Source organism: Cebus imitator, unplaced genomic scaffold, assembly GCF_001604975.1.
Source record: "Cebus imitator isolate Cc_AM_T3 unplaced genomic scaffold, Cebus_imitator-1.0 Scaffold79, whole genome shotgun sequence".
Lineage (NCBI taxonomy): Eukaryota > Metazoa > Chordata > Mammalia > Primates > Cebidae > Cebus > Cebus imitator.
The window spans coordinates 1,297,958-1,317,450 of NW_016107394.1; the positions used below are offsets into that span (position 1 = coordinate 1,297,958).

General features: G+C 40.7%; 1 protein-coding gene across 2 annotated transcripts in view; it reads right to left on the bottom strand.

Moving 5' to 3' along the window:
* RRM1 (ribonucleotide reductase catalytic subunit M1) overlaps positions 1 to 19,259 on the bottom strand; it is a 44,263-nt gene extending 25,004 nt beyond the window's left edge. The window contains exons 1-7 of one of the 2 annotated variants that reach the window (XM_017532852.2): positions 18,893 to 19,259; positions 10,571 to 10,659; positions 6,530 to 6,707; positions 4,630 to 4,730; positions 2,772 to 2,831; positions 706 to 745; positions 299 to 461 (exon numbers count right to left, since the gene is read on the bottom strand). In XM_017532852.2, the coding sequence (XP_017388341.1) occupies positions 299 to 461; positions 706 to 745; positions 2,772 to 2,831; positions 4,630 to 4,730; positions 6,530 to 6,707; positions 10,571 to 10,659; positions 18,893 to 18,911 (650 nt within the window). In that variant the 5' untranslated portion in view covers positions 18,912 to 19,259. The remainder of the gene's footprint in view (positions 1 to 298; positions 462 to 705; positions 746 to 2,771; positions 2,832 to 4,629; positions 4,731 to 6,529; positions 6,708 to 10,570; positions 10,660 to 18,892) is intronic. The other variant, XM_017532854.2, reaches the window with a different exon arrangement.
* Between the last annotated feature and the right edge of the window lie 234 nt (positions 19,260 to 19,493).

Genomic DNA, 19,493 nt, shown 5'->3' on the forward strand with positions numbered 1-19,493 from the left:
AAATATAATTCACAAATAATATAATTTCTCATTTAAAGTGTACTTACTCAATGGCTTTTAGTATACTCATAGAGTTGTATAACCATCACAACAATCCAATCAATTTTAGAACATTTTTGTTATAAGCATTTGTCTTTTCTCCAATTCATTTACCACATTACAGTCAGAGATCTTTCCAGAATCTAAATCTCATTTAATCAGAGCAGGCAGTGATTAAATGTTCATCAAATTATTTTTTATGTAATGAACTGCCCAGTTTCTTCAGGTCAAGGTTTATTTCCCTACTCAAAACACATACCTAGAAAGTTGTGGGCGGTTGGTACCAGCATTGAAGAGAGTGGGTGAAGCATGAGTAAACCACCTCTCAGAAAGAAGATTATATGTTTCAATTGCTGCATCAATGTCTTCTTTGTGGATCCCAACAGATACTCTCATCAACATATGCTGTGGTCTTTCAGCCACTATGGACAAAAGAGAAGTTTTCACATGAGATATGTCAGAAAAAATAGGATGGGATACATATTTGAATTTTAGAAAAGGATACCAAAGCTTTATACTAATAAGCAGGACAATTATCCACAAACTAAACCTAAAGTCCAAAATGTTATCTAGAGTCTAAGGAGGAATATTAAGACTTATAGCTCAAAGCTATACAATCAATAGAATGAGTAGAAAATGTAGCACACAAACATGTTCATTTCTCACCTTTTCCACTGATCTTCAACAAATAAGACCGCTCTAGCGTCTAGAAAGAGAAAAACAACAAAAAATTTTCAGAGCACCGTTTTTAAAGACAGGAGATATATCATCCACAATAAGGCAATCTCAAATTTTCACTTTCTATAAAATTTTAAATGAAAACAATAGCACATTTATTCTTCCTAGCTTCATCTGGAACATTATCATTGGTACTTTTTTTTAAAAAACTTTTTAAAATGTTCTGTAGCAACATGGTCTCGCTGTGTTAGCCAGGCTGGTCTCAAACTCCTGAGCTCAAGGAATTCTCCCATCTCAGTCTCCAAAGTGCTAGAATTACAGGCATTAAGTCACCATACCTGGCCTCATTGGCACGTTTGTTTTGGCAGAGACTGTATGAAAATTTCTGGAAAAAGCCAGCTCTATATCCATTAATAGCAGAAGTTGTAGTATTCTTCATCAACTTCATCATCATCATCATCATCATCATCATCATCATCACCATCATCACCATCATCAACATCACAACAGCTAACACCTAAAAAGTGCCTGTAACAGACTAGGCACTCATCTAAGCAACACATAAACTCATTTAATCCCCTGATGACTCCTCATAGGGATTAAAAGAGCAACATATACATCAGAGAGTCCTCAGGGGATTAAATGAGTATATACGTTTGTTTGCTTTTTTTTTGAAGACAGAGTCTTGCTCTTTTGCCTAGGCTGGAGTACAGTGGCATGATCTTGGCTTACTGCAACTTCCGCCTCCTGGGTTCAAGCACTTCTCCTGCCTTAGCCTCCCAAGTAGCTAGGACGAGAGGAGCATGCCGCCACACCAGTCTAATTTTTTGTATTTTAGTAGAGACGAGGTTTCACCGTGTTATCCAGGCTGGTCTCAAACTCCTGAGCTCAGGCAATCTGCCCGCCTTGGTCTCCCAAAGTGGTAGGATTACAGACGTGAGCCACCGCACCCGGCCTGAGTGTATATGTGATTTAGAGCAGTGCCTAGTCTGGCATAGGCACTTTAATTTTTTTTTGGAGACAGAGTCTCACTGTCACCCAGGCTGGAATGCAGTGGCACAACCTTTGCCTTCCAGGTGCAAGTGATTCTCACGTCTCATCCTCCCAACTAGCTGAAATTACAGGCATGCACCACTACGCCCCACTAATTTTGTATATTTTGTAGAGACGGTATTTTACAATGTGGCCCAGGCTGGTCTCAAACTCCTGACCTCGGGATATCCGCCCACCTGGCCTCCTAAAGTGCTGGGATTACAGGCAGGAGCCACTGCCTCCAGCCTGTTATAGGCACTTTAAATTGAAATTTAAACTAAACTGGCCAGGTGCAGTGGCTCACGCCTGTCATCTCAGCACTCTGGGAGGCCAAGGTGGGCAGATTACCTGAGGTCAGGAGTTGGAGACCAGCCTGACCAACATGCCGAAACTCCATCTCCACTAAAAGTAGAAAAATTAGCTGGGCATAGTGGTGTGTGCCTGTAGTCCCAGGTACTCGGGAGGCTGAAGCAGGAGAATTGCTAATATCCGGGTGATGGAGGTTGCAGTGAGCCAAGATCGCACCAGTGCACTCCAGCCTGGGTGACAGAGTGAGACTCAGTTTCAAAAAAAAAAATGTTTAACTTAAATTAAACTTATTGTTGGAATTTTATTTTCTCCGCATTCTAAAAAGGAGAAAACAAGCACAGACAGGTTAAATAACTTGCTAATAAGAAATAGAGCAGAGATTAGAATTCAGATGGACAGCAACATTCATGTTTTCAGTCACTATACTATACTGTCTGTCAATGCAAAAATACTTAGAATGTTATGAACTACTTATGGTAATTTATCTGCATAACTTCTCAGAAGTAATATGTGGAAAATTAAAAAAATACAAATAGATAAGCTACCCTTGTCTTAATTCAAACCACCACCACTGCCTTAACCCCACTAGTTCCCCAGGTCCATCCCAACTCCAAACAACTTATGGCCTTTATAACTGTCACCAAAACATAAACAAAATCCTGAATTTTGTGATTTAAGTACAAATCCCCACATATTTGAAACCTATTATTTACCTTAAAGCCAAAGTAATTGTAAGAGAAATCTCGGTCATAGATAATAGCAGAATTCAGGCGCTAATAGGGGTGAAAAAAAAACATAATTAAATTAAAATAATTACTTATTTTCACAAAATCTGTTACCTCTCAGCCCTAACTCCAGAACTAAAATCAACATAGGATGCAATGAAATAACACTAAGTATTATTACTGTAGAAGTCCATCTAACATTTTTAAAAAAAGAAACTATGTATATAAATTAAGTATCCTAATTAGGTTTAAAAATATGTATATTAAAACACTAGAAGATAATACACAAATATATGGTTGTGAGATTATATGTGATTTTCTAAACTTTCACTATTATGTTTATGGTATGTTTTGAAAGGGGGAAGAACATGAGCATAAATGGGACTATATTAACATCCTTAAACATGTTTTTAGATTGACTATTAATCCAAAAGTATTGGTACTACATATTTACTAATATATACATTTATTTTAAAAACTAGCCTACCCAAACCACACATAACAGTATATATAGTGAACAATAACAGGAGGTCGGACTATGTTAATTCCGAGGCTCTTCAAAATCTATGGTCCTTTAACAAGTTTCAAACAAACCACTATTGTAACAGTAAGATTTTATATTTTAATCGGTCATTATGATAGGGTTTTTGTAGGCTATAAAGCCATTCAGAGGAAAATAAAAGCAATTACATACAAATAATCATTTTGGATAGAAAAAAAGGAAACCAGGTTTTCAAAATACTAACAGTATTTCTACATAATGATCCATGTCTATGGACTAGAAAAACCTATATGAAAGTCTGCTTTCCTTTTCTCTTAAAATTTTAAGGTCATCTTTGTTGCTAAAGGCAGATATGGGCCCAGTATGAATATTAGAGAACTGAAATGCTTGACTATTAATATATATATTTTTAAACACAGGTTTTGCTGCTGCTGCTGTATTTCTGTCTTCAACTTGTCTTCAAGATTACACAAATTAACAATACACAAACAACTCAGTTTTCTCTTAGTCTCTTTGACACCAGATACAAGTTCAGAGAGAGAGTCAATTAATTATTCTATTACCTAAAGTTAAAACTGGTCTCTAATCTGTCCAGATATACATGGTAAATAAATCCTGTGTGTAAAAGGGCTGGCTAGGCTACATCTTTTCCCTTCTGACCTCTGGTCTCTAGTTAAGAAAGAGGTTCAAACACAAGTGGATAATTTTTAAGTTGCTGGGCATGAACTTTTAAAATTTTACCTGAGCAACCTTTTTGGGAGTCAGTTTGGCAACGCCTATCAAAATTTTGAATTCACATACACATTGGCTCAGCAATTCTACTGAAGGAATTTATCTTACAAATATATTCATCTATGGGCAAAACACCTACCATACAAGGATATTCACTGCAGTGAAAAGATGAAAAACAAATATTGATCACTAAAGGAATTCTTACACATACAAACATACAATAACAATATATCTATAAAATGGAATGTTATAAAACTGTTAGAAAAAAAATGGGTAAATTCATAAGGGCTGATACAGAACAAAGAAGATATACTTAAAAGTGAATAAAGTACCAATGAAAACAGTATGCACAGTACAGTACCACTGAAAAGAAAAATATATATGTACACACATATACATGTATGCACTACACATGTATGTACAAAATAGCTCTGGAAAAATACATTTTAAAATGAAAAATTGAAGTTGTTTCTAGAGAGGAAAATCAGGAATCAGGGCAGGAAACAGAATTAGTATTTACCTGTATCTTTTGTAGTATTTAAATTTTTTAAAATGTGTGCATTATTAAAAAAGACTATCAAAAAATTTCCACCAAAAAAGTGTTATACATACATCTTTGTTGGCCAAAACAATATCCAATGTCGACTTAGCCACCATGGGAGAATGTTTGCCATTATGTGGATTTATGTAGTTATACAGATCTTCCATTACATCTAAAAAAATACAACAAAAAATAAAAATATCAAGACCACTTAACAGCTAATTCAATCTTCAGGTAATAGTTGAAAACAGTAGTTCAACCCTTTTTTTCATCCCAACCCACCTCAGTGCCTAGCATATAAAGTGCTCAATAAACATATATGTTGAAGAAATCTATAATGCCTCGTTTAAGGAAACAATCTTTTCAAGTTAAAGTAAGTATAAGCTCTTGTAGTTTAAAATACATTCCTAAGGCTAGGCAGTGGCTCACATCTGTAATCCCAGCACTTTGGGAAGCTAGCCTCCCTCAGCCTCCTGAGTAGCTAGAATGACAGGCACATACCACCATACCTTGTTAACATTTTTAATTTTGGAGAAAATGGGAGTGATCAAATAAAGAGTTTGCTTCTAATAACAAAGGAGCAACTGTAACATTTTATCCCAGAACTTGTCAATAAATATTATTCATTTTTCCAACCATACCACCACCAAGTGCCTAAAGATGAGCTTTAAAAAAACAAAAGAGAAGGCTGGGCGCAGTGGCTCACTCCTATAATTCCAGCACTTTTGGAGGCTGAGGCGGGTGGATCACGAGGTCAGGGATCGAGACCATGCTGACTACCATGGTGAAACCCCATCTCTACTAAAAATACAAAAAATTAGCCGGGCATGGTGGCACGCACCTGGAGTCCTAGCTACTTGGGAGGCTGAGGCAAGATAATTGCTTGAACCCAGGAGGCAGAGGTTGCAGTGAGCCAAGATCATGCCATGGCACTCCAGCCTGGGTGACAGAGAGAGACTCCATCTCAAAAAAAAAAAAAAAAAAAAAAAAAAAAAAAAAGAGAGAGAGGGAGGCCAGGTGGGGTGGCTCATGCCTATAATCTCAGTGCTTTGGGAGGCCAAGGAGGGCAGATCACCTAGGTCAGGAGTTTGAGACCAGCCTGGGCAACATGGTGAAACCCTGCCTCTATTAAAAATACAACAATTAGCTGGGTATGGTGGCAGGTGCCTGTAATCCCAGCTATTTGGGAAGCTGAGGCAGGAGAATCACTTGAACCCGGGAGGCAGAAGCTGCAGTGGTCTGAGATCATACCATTGCATTCCAGCCTGGGCAATAAGAGTGAACCTTCATCTCAAAAAAGAAAGAGAATAAAAAGCTTAAAGAACAAAGATCCATCAACCCTTTTATGCAGTAGGTAGGCAGCCTGAAGAAATAAGAAATTGTAGCCCCCTCTTTCTCACTAATTTACATATTCATGTTTACTTTATTTACTGATTTATTTATTTTTTGAGACAGAGTCTCACTCCATTGCCCAGGCTGGAGTACAGTGGCACAGTCTCAGCTCACTGCAATCTCCACCACCGAGGTTCAAGCAATTCTTCAGCCTCCCAAGTAGCTGGGATTACAGGCCCCTGCCATCACATCTGTCTAATTTTTTGTATTTTTAGTAGAGCCAGGGTTTCACCATGTTGGCCAGGCTGGTCTCGAACTCCTGACCTCCTAATCCACCTGCCTCGGACTCCTAAAGTGCTGGGATGACAGGCGTGAGCTACCGCACCCAGACTATTTTATTTTTTAATAATAATAATAAATTAAAAAAAGTAGAGACAGGTTTTGCCACGTTGCCCAGGCTGGACTCAAACTCCTGGATTCAAGCAATTTGCCTGCCTTGGCCTCCCAAATTGCTGGGATTAGAGGCATAAGCCACCCCACCTGGCCCTATTTGCTTCTTTAAACAGTCAAGATTTATTTCTAGTACCCTTATTACTTTTCTGAGAATACTAAATTTTTACTTTTTCACCCCAAACTTACCACTGAACACTTTCTTTGTTTCTTTGTGCAAGTTAGAGACGGCAATCCTGGCTGCCAGGATAGCATAGTCAGGATGCTTAGTAGTCAAGGTTGCAGCTGTTTCAGCAGCCAAAGTATCTAGTTCCACCGTGGTGACCCCACTGTACAAGCCTTGGATTACCTTCATGGTGATCTGAGCCTGCAAAAATAAAACCAAGAATTACTGGAGCTTTCCCAAGAAACAATAGCTTTCTTAAAAGAGGAATTAAGAAAACCATCGTGGCCAGGTGTGGTAGGACACATCTATAGTCCTAGCTACTCAGAAGGCTGAGGTGAGGGGATCACTTAAGCTTAGGAGTTCATAACCCTATTTCAAAAAAAAAGAAAAAGGCCAGGCATTGTGGCTCACACCTATAATCACAGCACTTTGGGAAGCCAATGTGGGAGAATGGCTTGAGACCAGCCTAGGCAAGCTAGGAAGACCCCCAACTCCACAAATAATAAAAAAAAAATTAGCTGGGTGTGGTGGTACACACCTGTGATCCCAGCTACTCAGGAAGCTGAGGCTGCAGTGAGCTGTGATCATGCCACTGCACTCCAGCCTGGGCAAGAGTGAGACCTTGTCTCAAAAAAATAAAAGGAAAGAAAACAATCAAATTCACATCACAATAAAAATGACAGATTGGCACAGTGGCTCACACCTGTAATCCCGACAGTTTGGGAGGCTGAGGCAGGAGGCTCACTTAAGCCCAGGAGTTTGAGACAAACCCCGGGCAATGTAACGAGACCCCCATCCCTACTAAAAATAAAAAAATTAGCCAGTCATGGTGGTAAGCACCTGTGATTGCAGCCAAAGAGGAAGTTGAGGTGGAAGGATTGCTTGAGCTGGGGAGGTCAAGGCTGCACTGAGCTATCTATGATCATGGCACTGTATTCCAGCCTGGGCGACACAGTGAGACCCTGTCTCAAACAAAAAACAAAACAATTTACTTCTCTGAAAAATTATCTTTCAGAATGGTGGGCAGTGGGAAACTTAGTAATGAGAATGCATAAACCAGAAGAACTATCAGAAAATATAACTACATATAAATTAAAGGTGTCATTAAAAAAAAAAAATCTAAGTATAGCCTTTAAATCAATTAGTCTCACAGGGAAATAGCTGAAAACGGACTAATGATCCTATGAGTATTTCCCTATTTTTCATTCAAATTCTCCCAACGAACTAATGATTCTATATAAGTGTTTCCCCATTTTTCATTCAGATACTCCTTATGTGATCAGGGCTCCAGCTCCATACTTACTTTTCCCAATTCCATATAAGGATAAGCACAGAAAAGCAAATGAATCAAATTTTAATCATGCCAATTAAGGGAGACTGAAGTATAAATTAGGTTTAGGGCTCAGTCATGATAATTTAATGACTACTCTTTCTTTAGCACTTCATAAATTACAAAGTGTTTCAACTTTGATAATCTCTGACATTTCATAATCACCTTATGATATGATTATTACTATACCTACCTTACATGAAGAACCTGAGGCTCACGTTACTGGGACTTGCCCAAGGTTATATTATTATACAAGTCTTCTGGCCCCAAACCCATTAAACCTCACTGCATTTCACTGTTTTCAAGGCCACGTTATAAGCTCCAGTTTTTAAGACATATAACGCACAAGGTATTAGCATACATTTTTAAGGAAAACAAATTCTAAGTTGTGTTTATTGAATCTTTAAGAAACTGCTTAATCCAACAGAAAATAAATGTATTTCCCAGCATAACAATGTATACCCCCCTCAAAAAAAGACACAGGTTCGTAACTATTTTAATAGTCTGCAATCTTTTCTGATTAAAATATAGCTAAGCCCAAGTTGCTCCTGATCACTTTCTTCCCAGATCCAGCAGATAAGGTATGTTCGGTGTAAGAGCAGTGAAGTTTTCTAAACAGTTTCTGGTGCGATATGGCAAACAATTAGAACTCAGAATAAAATATCATCTGTGTGCTAACTGTACCAGATATAACAGCATGCGCCGTTTTTCTTTTTTTCTTTTTGAGACAGGGTCTCATTCTGTGGCCTAGGCTAGAGTATAGTGGCACAATCTCACCAAGCAGCTGGGACTACTGGCATGCACCATGACACCCAGCTCATTTTTTTTTTTTTTTTTTTTTTTGTAGAAACAGGAGGGTTGAGGCTGGGCTCAGTGTGGCTTACACCTCTAATCTTAGCACTTTGGGAGGCCAAAGCAGGCAGATCACTTGAGGCCAGGAGCTCGAGACCAGCCTGGCCAACATGGCAAAACCCTGTCTCTACTAAAAATAAAAATTTTAAAAATTAAAAAAAAAAAAAAAATTAGCCAGGTGTGGTGGTACATGTCTGTAATCCCAGCTGAGGGAGGCTGAGGCACGAGAATCATTTGAACCAAGGGGGCAAAGGCTGCAGTGAGCCAAGATTGCGCCACTGCACCTGGGCAGTTTTACCACATTGCCCAGGCTGGTCTCAAACTCCTGAGCCCAAGCAATCCGCCTACCTCGGTCTCCCAAAGTACTGGGATTACAGACGAGCACTGACCGTTTTTCAACAGAATCTATCCTAGGAAGTTTGAGGCTGCTACAACACTTCTGCACTCTAAAATGTACTACTGCATGAGGCAAGAGAACATGTATTAGTCAAGAGACCTAGGTGCTTCTCCCTACGCTTCCACTAACTTAAGTCACTCCCTTCTCTCTTTGGAACTTTCTTATCTATAAAACAAAGATGAAATAGGATGGGTTCTTAGGTTCATTCCAACTCTAACATTCTACTATTCTAATTATTGTCTAAGTCTTCAATGTAAAAGATGATTTACAATAAGCGTATTTTAAAGCTGCATAAAATCATTTTTTCTTGAACAAACTTACTTTGGTCAAGTGTCTAATTAGATACATGTTAAGCACTGAGGATATCATAAGAATATGATACAGCCCATCCTCAATCCTAGGGGAGGACAAAGACCTATAATTAATTTCCATATTATATGATTAAAGCTATGAGATGAGCACAAGTTTTACAGCAGTACAGATAAAATACCTAAATAAGGAGATGGAAATACGGGTGGATTTGAAAAAAAGAGTTCTTAGAGATTCTCATTTGAGGAAGATCATTTTAGAAGTCAGGTAGAAGATGGATTTGAAGAGGGCAAGATTAGAGGAAGGCCAGGACACTGCAAAGACCACAGAAAACAGTCCAGATGACTGATGAGAGTCTAGAAAATAGAAGTTATAAAAGATAAGGACAAAAGCAGAACAACTCATTTATGAATAGTTTGTTGTTTACTTAAATATTGTCTATGAAATCTACTTTATATTACTTAAATATTTTTACATAAATAACAAAAAGCAAATTTCAAACCAGTCCCTACCTAAATAACAATTCCAAAACAAGCTTTACTCTAGGCTGTGTGTGTGTGTGTGTGTGTGTGTGTGTGTGAGAGAGAGAGAGAGAGAGGCAGTCTCACTCTGTCACCCAGGCTAAAGTGCAGTGGCACAATCTTAGCTTATTGCAACCTCTGCCTCCCAGGTTCAAGCGATTCTCCTGTCTCAGCCTCCCAAGTAGCTGGGATTGCAGGCACCCATCACCATGCCCAGCTAATTTTTGTATTTTTAGTAGAGACAGGGTTTCACTATGTTGGCCAGGCTGGTCTCGAACTCCTGACCTCAGATGATCCACCAGTCTTAGCCTCCCAAAGTCATGAGATAACAGGCGTGAGCCACCTCAGGTGGCCTAGGCTTTTCCACTAATGAATAAAACAATTTACTCAAAAAAAATCTGCTATTAAATGTTAATATCAAATTTTCCCCTTTATTCACATTCGTAGTTCTCTGAAAAGTGAGAGAACTTAACCAAAATTAAGAAAAAAAAATGTTTTAAGCAATGAATTTGTTTTAAGAAAAAATTTTGTATCAAAGGACATAGCCAGAATACCAAACCAAAGTGTATCAGGTGAGTGAAGGTCCAGGAATAAGAGACAAACGGGAATAAACACATGAAACAAGGGACCCAATATAAAAACCACATTTACTTACAGGATCAACAAAATCCATATTGAGTCCATAACAAAGCTTCTGGATTCGAGATGTAATTTTGTCAAACATGACTCGCTCTTGGCGGCCATCTGAAGAATCAAACCATGTTAGCAATTATTAAATTCATATTAGCAATTATTAAGACTACGATGTCAAAGAATCAAATGTAATTAACATGTAAATTGACCAACATGAATGCTATTTCACAGATAAGATTCAGACCCCCTCAAAAGATTCATGAAGAGATTATCCTCTCTGATGTCACCTTCAAAAAGTATGAATTCTATACAGACAGATCTATTTACAGACAACTTCTTAAATTTTTCCCCCATCCCACATGGCAGCCAAAATTATCCTTTAAAAGTTAAACTCAGAATCATACCATTACTTCCCTTGAAATTCCTAATAGTGACTTATCTCCAGAATAAAAATCAAAATTGTTAAAACAATCCACAAAATCCTGTACAACCTGTCCTGTGCACCCACCTCCCAATTTTACCTCTAACTCTCCCACCTTCCTTCCTATTCTACCTTGACAACCTGCCTTCTTGCTATATACCTCCTTTAGGTCTATGCTCAATGTCATCAACTTCTCAGTGAGGCTTCCCCTGATGACTTCATTTTAAATTGCAATGCCCCAAATAGGACGCTTGCTCTTCATATCCCTATTCCCCTTCTGTGCTTTTTCTCCGCAGCACTTATCCCATCTGACATACTACATATTTTACCTAATATTTTTCATGACTTTGGACTTAGATTATATCCCTCTTTGTCCTTCTAGACAAAAAGTCTCACTACTCTTAGTTTAACCTCAAACAGTAGCTCATCCAACCTTTATTTAGTCTTACCAGGAATAGTGAATATACCCAACCATCAAACAGTCTTAACCTTAGGCAAGTCACAAAACATGATCAGTCATTTCACAGATCTTCATTTGTAGAAAGGGGTTAATTATTGTTATCCATTCTACTTACCTCATCAGTTTACTATGACAGTAAAATGAGATTAGGTAAAAAGTACTGTTGTTGTAACAACTTTGGCATAGTTGCAACTATGATATCTCATTATAAAATAAAGCTGCTCGCTGGGCATGGTAGCTCACGCCTGTAATCCCAGCACTTGGAGCGGATTACAAGGTCAGGAGATCGAGACCATCCTGGCCAAAAAGGTGAAACCCCATCTCTACTAAAATACAAAAAATTAGCCTGGCATGGTGCTACATGCCTGTAGTCCCGGCTACTTGGGAGGCTGAGGCAGGGGAATCACTTGAACACGGGAGGCGGAGATTACAGTGAGCCGAGATCGCACCACTGCACTCCAGCCTGGCGACAGAGTAAGACTCTGCCTCAAAAAAAATAAACAAAACAAAGCTGTTCTTAAGGGGGAAAAAAAATCATAGTATGTGACACACAATAGACACTCAATAAATGTTAGTCTCTCGCGCTGATTTAGTTTTTGTTAAAAAACTATGGGGAAAAAAATCACAGTATGTGATACACAATAGGCACTCAATAAATGTTAGTGTCTCGCACTGATTTGGTTTTTTTCTCCTTTGTGCACCTACAACCCATGGTAACTATAGGCTGAATATCCTTAATCCAAAATTCCAAAATCGAAAACACTCCAAAATCCAAAACTTTTTGAATGCCAACACGATTTTCAAAGGAAATGCTCCTTGGACCATTTCAGATTTTGGATTTTCTGATTAGGGATGCCAATCAGTAAGTATAATGTAAATATTCCAAAATCTGAAACAAATCCAACAACTGAAACACTTCTAGGCCCAAGCATTTTGGATAAGGGATGCTCAACTTGAAGTAACTAATAAGCAACAGGTTAAATATGTTTACATTTAGCCCTCTCACTCACATCTGTATTCTCAAATTTAGTGCCCAGAACAAGGTTAAGTTCTCAAACATTTGATGAAGAATGATTGAACAATACATCACTATTAACCCATCTTCACTAGAACAAGTTGCTTTTCTTCTGCACTGATATGTTAGCCCTTCTCTTTCTAATCACCATTGTGATAATTTTCTGATCAGACTCACATCTGCAGCGTTTAACTCTGGAACAAGTAAATTAACTGGCTGGCCCTGGGACTGAAACCTCAGTGCTCTAACAATTGGCTACCTAAGCAGGCAGGTAACCACAAAGCGACATTAGTGTTCTGCAATTATACATGCAATTGGGAAGAGGGGGATGAGAAGCAACTTAGCAAACAGAAAATTCTACAACCACCGGAAGTTCTGAAGTCATTCAGGAAACTGACAAAAAAGTGCATTGGTAATTAATCTTAACTCACACTTGAGAATAGCAGGCAGACTAATGACCTAAGGTCCAATGACATACTATTCCCTATTCTGTTATTCCACTTGGTTAGCTTTTCAAGCCAGATGTTGATTTTATCACCTCACTAATCCCTGCTTCTCATTGCCTACATTATTCTCTTCTCTCTTCTCAAGCAAAGCCTTTCTTAATTTGGCCCCAGATCTCTTCTACCGTTCCCTGTGAAATATAAGTCTCAAGGGGGCTTCCCATTCCCATATCCACATCATTGCTTATACCTTACTCTGCCTAAAAGTCCTCTTCCATCTTTCCACACATCTAACTCCTACTCACCCTCCAAATCTCACACTTCCCTAAAACCTGCCCCAACCATTTTTAACTCACACTGACCTCTTCCTCCTAAAATCCTCTAGCCAGCCGGGCACAGTGGCTCATGCTTGTAATCCTAGCACTTTGGGAGGCTGAGGCAGGCAGATCACCTGAGGTCAGTAGTTCAAGAACAGCCTGGTCAAGATGGTGAAACCCCATGTCTACTAAAAATACAAAAAAAAATTATCTGGCTGTGCTGGCAGACACCTGTAATCCCAGCTACTCAAGAAGCTGAGGCAGGAGAATCGCTTGAACCCAGGAGGCAGAGGTTGCAGTGAGCTATCACACCACTGCACTCCAGGCTGGGCAACAGAGACTCCGTCTCAAAAAAAAAAAAAAAAAAAAATCCTCTAGCCTATTAGTGTGATTTCCTCTTGGCTACAAACTGTCATTCTTCTCTCTTCAGGAAGACTTCCCTAATCCTGTAAGACCAAGGATGTGTGCCTTTTCCATAAGCTACAAACCTTCTAATTCCCTATGCCAGGAATGTTCAGGCCATAGATCTCACATTACTAGCTCTTAGTACTATTTAGGGTTCAGCTCAAATGTCAGCTTCTCAGAGAAGCCTTTCCTGGCTACCCAATCCAAGGTTATTTTCTCATTCATCTTTATCACATCCTGTTTTACTATCATCTCATTAATCACTATCTGAAATTAACTGATTAGTATGTTTACTTCTTTCTTTTTTTTTTTCTTTGAGTCAGTTTCACTCTTTTTGCCCAGGCTGGAGCGCAGTGGCATGATCTCAGCTTACCATAACCTCCGCCTCCCAGGTTCAAGCAATTTTCCTGCCTCAGCCTCCCCAGTAGCTGCGATTACAGGCATGCACCATCACGCCCAGCTAATTTTATATCTTAGTAGAGACGGGGTTTCTCCATATTGGTAAGGCTGGTCTGGAACTTCCGACACCTCAGGTGATCTGCCCACCTCAGCCTCCCAAAGTGCTGGGATTACAGGCATGAGCCACCACACCTGGCCCCTATTAGGTTTACTTATTTCTTACATACACTTACCACTCCCACCCACACCAGGATATAAACTCAATGAGAAATGTAATTTAGCTTTGTTCGCTACAGAATCTCTAATGCCTACAACACTTCCTAGCACAAAGAGGTGCTGAATAAATGCTTTATGAATAACAATGAATGGCCTCTACTGCCTGTACTTTACCTATCAGAGTATTTTTCATATTTTATCATATTACTTATTAATTTGTCTATCTTTCTCAATTGATTGTAGGATCTTTGGAAGCTGGAACCATGTCTGCCTACTCACCACTGTAATCCCACTGTACAGCACAGTATCCACACACAGAGTTATAAAATAATATAGCAGGCTATGAATGGAAAAAGGAAGGAACGAAAGAAGGAAGGAAGGTAGGTAGGTCAGTCTTGCTCTTGGGACAGAGTAAGACCTCATCTCAAAAAAAAAAAAAAAAAAATTAACAAAAACCACAGGAGTTAGTCTGCCATTTCACTGACATGCCAAAAATAAGAGGGGACATAAAAAGTCCAGAAAATCAAAAACTTTATGCATATTAAAAAACAAAACAAGGAAGGAAGGAGAGAAGGAGGGAGAGAGAGAGAGAGGGAGGGAGGGAGGGAGAGGAGGGAGGGAGGGAGGATCTGGAATAAAAGAAAGATTAGAGTGCAAATAGAGGCTTTCGAACACATTATTTTATAAACTTTTGTATCATTTTGTGCATATACACATATATAATGTATGTCTGTAAAAATTTTTTTTTACTGTGAGTTACAATGCAAAGTTTTGAAAACTCTACACTAAATTCCAAAGCAGCGTACAACTCACTCAGCCACTTTATCATTTATTGCAATGGTTCTCAATTTTTATTTTTTTAACCATAACCTCCTTGAGGAAAAATAGCTTAAATGTTTTTCTTTTTTACTATGAGTTATAATCCAAAGTTCTGAAAATACTACACTAAATTCCAAAGCAGTTTACAACTCAGTCAGCTACTTTGTCATTTACTGCAATGGTTCTCAATTTTTATTTTTTTAACCATAATCTCCCATTGGGAAAAACAGCTCAAGATAGCAGATGAAAAAAACTCATCTACTATTCTCTTCTATCTAACAATTTTCATATGGATTGTTCCTAAATCCGTAACAATTTTAAGTTATTTGAAGACAGAGCTGCTTTCTCCATTATTGCCCTCACAGTGTTTAGCAAGATATTAGCACATTCGGTAGGTACTTGAAAGTCAACTGCCAGTTGCCCTCCTCAATAATTACATTAAAAAGAACAAAAACTAGCCAGGCATGGTGGCACACATCTGTAGTCTCAACTATAAACGCCTGTAATCCCAGCTACTCAGGAGGCTGAGGCAGGACAATCTCTTGAACCCAGGAGGCAGAGGCTGCAGTCAGCTGAGATCACACCACTGCACTCCAGCCTGGGCGACAGAGCAAGACCCCATCTCAAAAAGAAAAAAAAAAATTAACAAAAACTACAGGAGTTAGTCTGCCATTTCACTGACATACCAAAAATAAGTGAGGACAAAGAAAGTCCAGAAAACCAAAAACCCTATGCATATTAAAAAAATAATAAAGAAAGAAACAAATCTAAGTACATGTTGTATATTAAGTCTTGCTGAATGCTACAATGGCAAAATCTAGTGCATGAATCATCTGGATCAAATTATGCTCTCTGAAGGGATGAAAAACAAAATAAGCTCTGGGTTTTTTTTTGTTTGTTTGTTTGTTTTGGGATGGTGTTTCGCTCGTTACCCAGGCTGGAGTGCAATGGCGCGATCTCGGCTCACCGCAACCTCCGCCTCCTGGGTTCAGGCAATTCTCCTGCCTCAGCTTCCTGAGTAACTGGGATTACAGGCACGCGCCACCATGCCCAGCTAATGTTTTTTGTATTTTTAGTAGAGACGGGGTTTCACCGTGTTGACCAGGATGGTCTCGATCTCTTGACCTTGTGATCCACCCGCCTCGGCCTCCCAAAGTGCTGGGATTACAGGCTTGAGCCACCGCGCCCGGCCAAGCTCTGTTTTTTAGAGCTAGTTGTAGATAGCACTTTTTTTTTTTGAGACAGTGTTTCACTGTGTTGCCCAGACTGGAGTGCAGTGGCACAATTTCTGCAACCTCCGTCTCCCAGGCTCAAGTGAGTCTCCTGCCTCAGCCTCCCGAGTAGCTGGGATTAAAGGCACACACCACTACCGTCTGCCTAATTTTTGTATTTTTCAGTAGAGACGGGGTTTCACCAGGTTGGCCAGGCTGGTCTTGAACTTCTGACCTCAAATGACCACGCACCGGCCTCCCAAAGTGCTGGGATTACAGGTATGAGCCACCCCGGCCAAGGTAGCACTTTTTAAACTACAGTATTTAGAAGTAGAACCAAAAGGTTAAAAATTTAACACAGAGTTGAATTTTACCCATTCTGATCACCTAAGTCCATATATTTTCAATTCATCTTTGTTACTGACTTATCATGGACCATCCTAAACATCTCTCCCATATCTAATAATTTAAAAAATAGATGCTCAAGCCAGGTGCAGTGGCTCCCAGCACTGTAATCCAAGTACTTGGGAGGCTGAAGTGGGAGGATCTCTTGAGCCCAGGAGACCAGCCTGGGCAACATAGCAAGTCTCTAAAAAAATAATAATAATAATGTAAAAAAATAAATAAAAAATAGATGTTCATCTCTCACTCATAGGAATAGATCAATAAAAGTGCTATATGTATTTTCCTCTTTGGTCAGCTAAAATGGAAGCTAGGAAAATTCAGAGAATGATGTTCTCAAGATACCAAAAATTAGAAGGGACACTACTGTCCACCTTTCCAACTCTTGGCTGTAGTTAAATTAATCTGGACATTGGCTGTAGTTAACTACAACTACCTGCTTAACCACAGCACTCATCATGTGCCACATTTTGATACAATTATTCTCATTCATTCTTTGAGAATCTATTCATGGCAGGTCCTGTGCTAAATGTGAGCAGAAAAGTCTCCATCTTGTTGTACTCCCAGCACTTTGGGAAGCCAAGGAAGGGAGGATGGCTTGAGGCCAGGAGTTCAAGGCCAGCTTGGGAAACACAGCAAGACTCCTTCACTACCAAAAATTTTTAAAAATTAGCCATCCATGCCGGACACGGTGGCACGTGCCTGTAGTCCCAGCTACTCCGGAGGCTGAGGTGGGAGGATCGCTTGGGCCCAGGAGTTCTGGACTGTAGTACGCTATGCCCATCGGGTGTCCACACTAAGTTCGGCATTAATATGGTGACCTCCCAGGAGCGGGGGACCACCAGGTTGCCTAAGGAGGGGTGAACCGGCCCAGGTCGGAAATGGAGCAGGTCAAAACTCCCATGCTGATCAGTAGTGGGATGCACCTGTGAATAGCCATTGCACTCCAGCCTGGGCAACATAGCGAGATCCCATTTCTAAAAATAAAATAAAATAAATAAAAAATTAGCCACCCATGGTGGTGCATGCCTATAGTCCTAGCTGCTTGAGAGGCTGAGGCAAGAGCATCGCTTGAGCCCAGGACTTCAAGGTTACAGTGAGCTATGACTGCACCATTACACTCCATCGTGGGCAACAGGGCAAGACCCTGTCTCAACAAGACCGTTTCAAGTCTCCCTGAAATGTTCGCAGCCTAGAGGACAAACAGAAACATCCAGTCAATCAACCAGTATTTACTAAGTGACTACAATTTTGAAATTATTGCTTTAACAAAGGCAAGTAGGTTCAGCTCAAAACTTGTTCATACATATCTCATGTGGCTGTTATAAGTATGTTGCTCTTGTTTTTCCAATCTGACTAAACCTATTTCCAATGCAGGGACTGTCTCCTCTTATAATCTCACAAGCCCATGCAAAGGGCTGGGCACAAAGCAGGGACTCGGCAAGTCTCATGAAAAAGAACTGTTGAGAAAGAATACAGGTCCCTGACTCTTCCCAGTCCCCATCTTGTCAGGTGTCTCGGCCACCCTTCTTTGATTCAGTATCTCCTTCCATGAAGGAAAAGAAACTGAAGGAAAGGTGCCGTCTGGGATGTTTTTTCCACCCCACACTCCTAGCTTCACCCCACAAAAGAGATCAGTAAACTGACAGGTGCCTATGTAGGGTAAAGAGTACCCCTCCTTCTTTCCTAGCTGCCCGCCCCCCCCACACACTCTCTCTCTCACACACACACACACACACACACACACACACACACACACACACCCCCCCCCTCTGTGCCTAAGACAGCTCACCAGCCCCACGGTTTTCCAATCAAACTGCGTTATCAGCTATCAGTGACTTTGGGTCAGTCGCCGAAACCTCGCTCTGAGCTTTAGTTTCCTCATCTATAAAGCGGAGCTAATAATTCCTCTCTCGGAGGCTTGGAGTGAAGAATAAAATAGTGCCTGGAAAGTGCTCGGCATACGCAGTAACTACTCGATGCAAGGTAGGTGTTATCCTTTTGAAAGGTGGCAGGATGACAAAGCCGAGAGGGCACAGCCCGAAGGCCCGAAAGAGATTGGGGCAGGCTTACTGAAGACAGAAGACCCAGCTAGCTGACAGGGCGGAAGGCCGAGGCGGGAAAGGCGGGAAAGGCGGGAAGCTGCGGAGGCGGGCGGCCAGGCTAGGGTACAACTCCGGCTGCTGCAGCCCGCATCCCCTCACCTCCCTTCTCGCCCACTTCGTCGCCTCCTCACCTCGCTTGATCACATGCATCGCTGCTAGTGGCTGAGGCTCTGAAGGATACAAGACGGGACTGCAGCTCTAAAGCGCCAGCAGGATCGAGAAGGTGACAGAATGGAAAGGACTGGGTTCACAGGCGCTGCTCAGGCGCTGCTCAGACGCTGCTCAGACGCTGGAACTGGCGTTGGGGGCCAGACAGCACTTTCTTCTCCACAGCAGAGGCGCAACAATCCAAATCCCCTTCCCGCGCCCGCCACCCGTGACGCACAAAGCGGCGCGACCGGGTTCAAATGACGTTACTCGACGCTGAGGCACACGCCCGGGATAGGCTTCTCAGACTAGGAGGAGCCATGAGGACGCCATGTTGAGTTTGGGCAAGACACAGACGACTACGCCTCTCCCATAGGCAAGACACAGAAGACTACGCCTCTCCCATAGGCAAGACACAGAAGACTACGCCTCTCCCTTGGGCCCCATTGGAGGTGGACATGCCCGGGTGGAAACGCTGCTCTCCTGCCGCCATGTTTTGTGCGGGCAAGCAGAATTGGGGTATCTCGGGCCCCTGTCTAGAACGTAGAGCCCTCAAGGCCAGGCCCTGCCTCCTTTCTTGCCTGC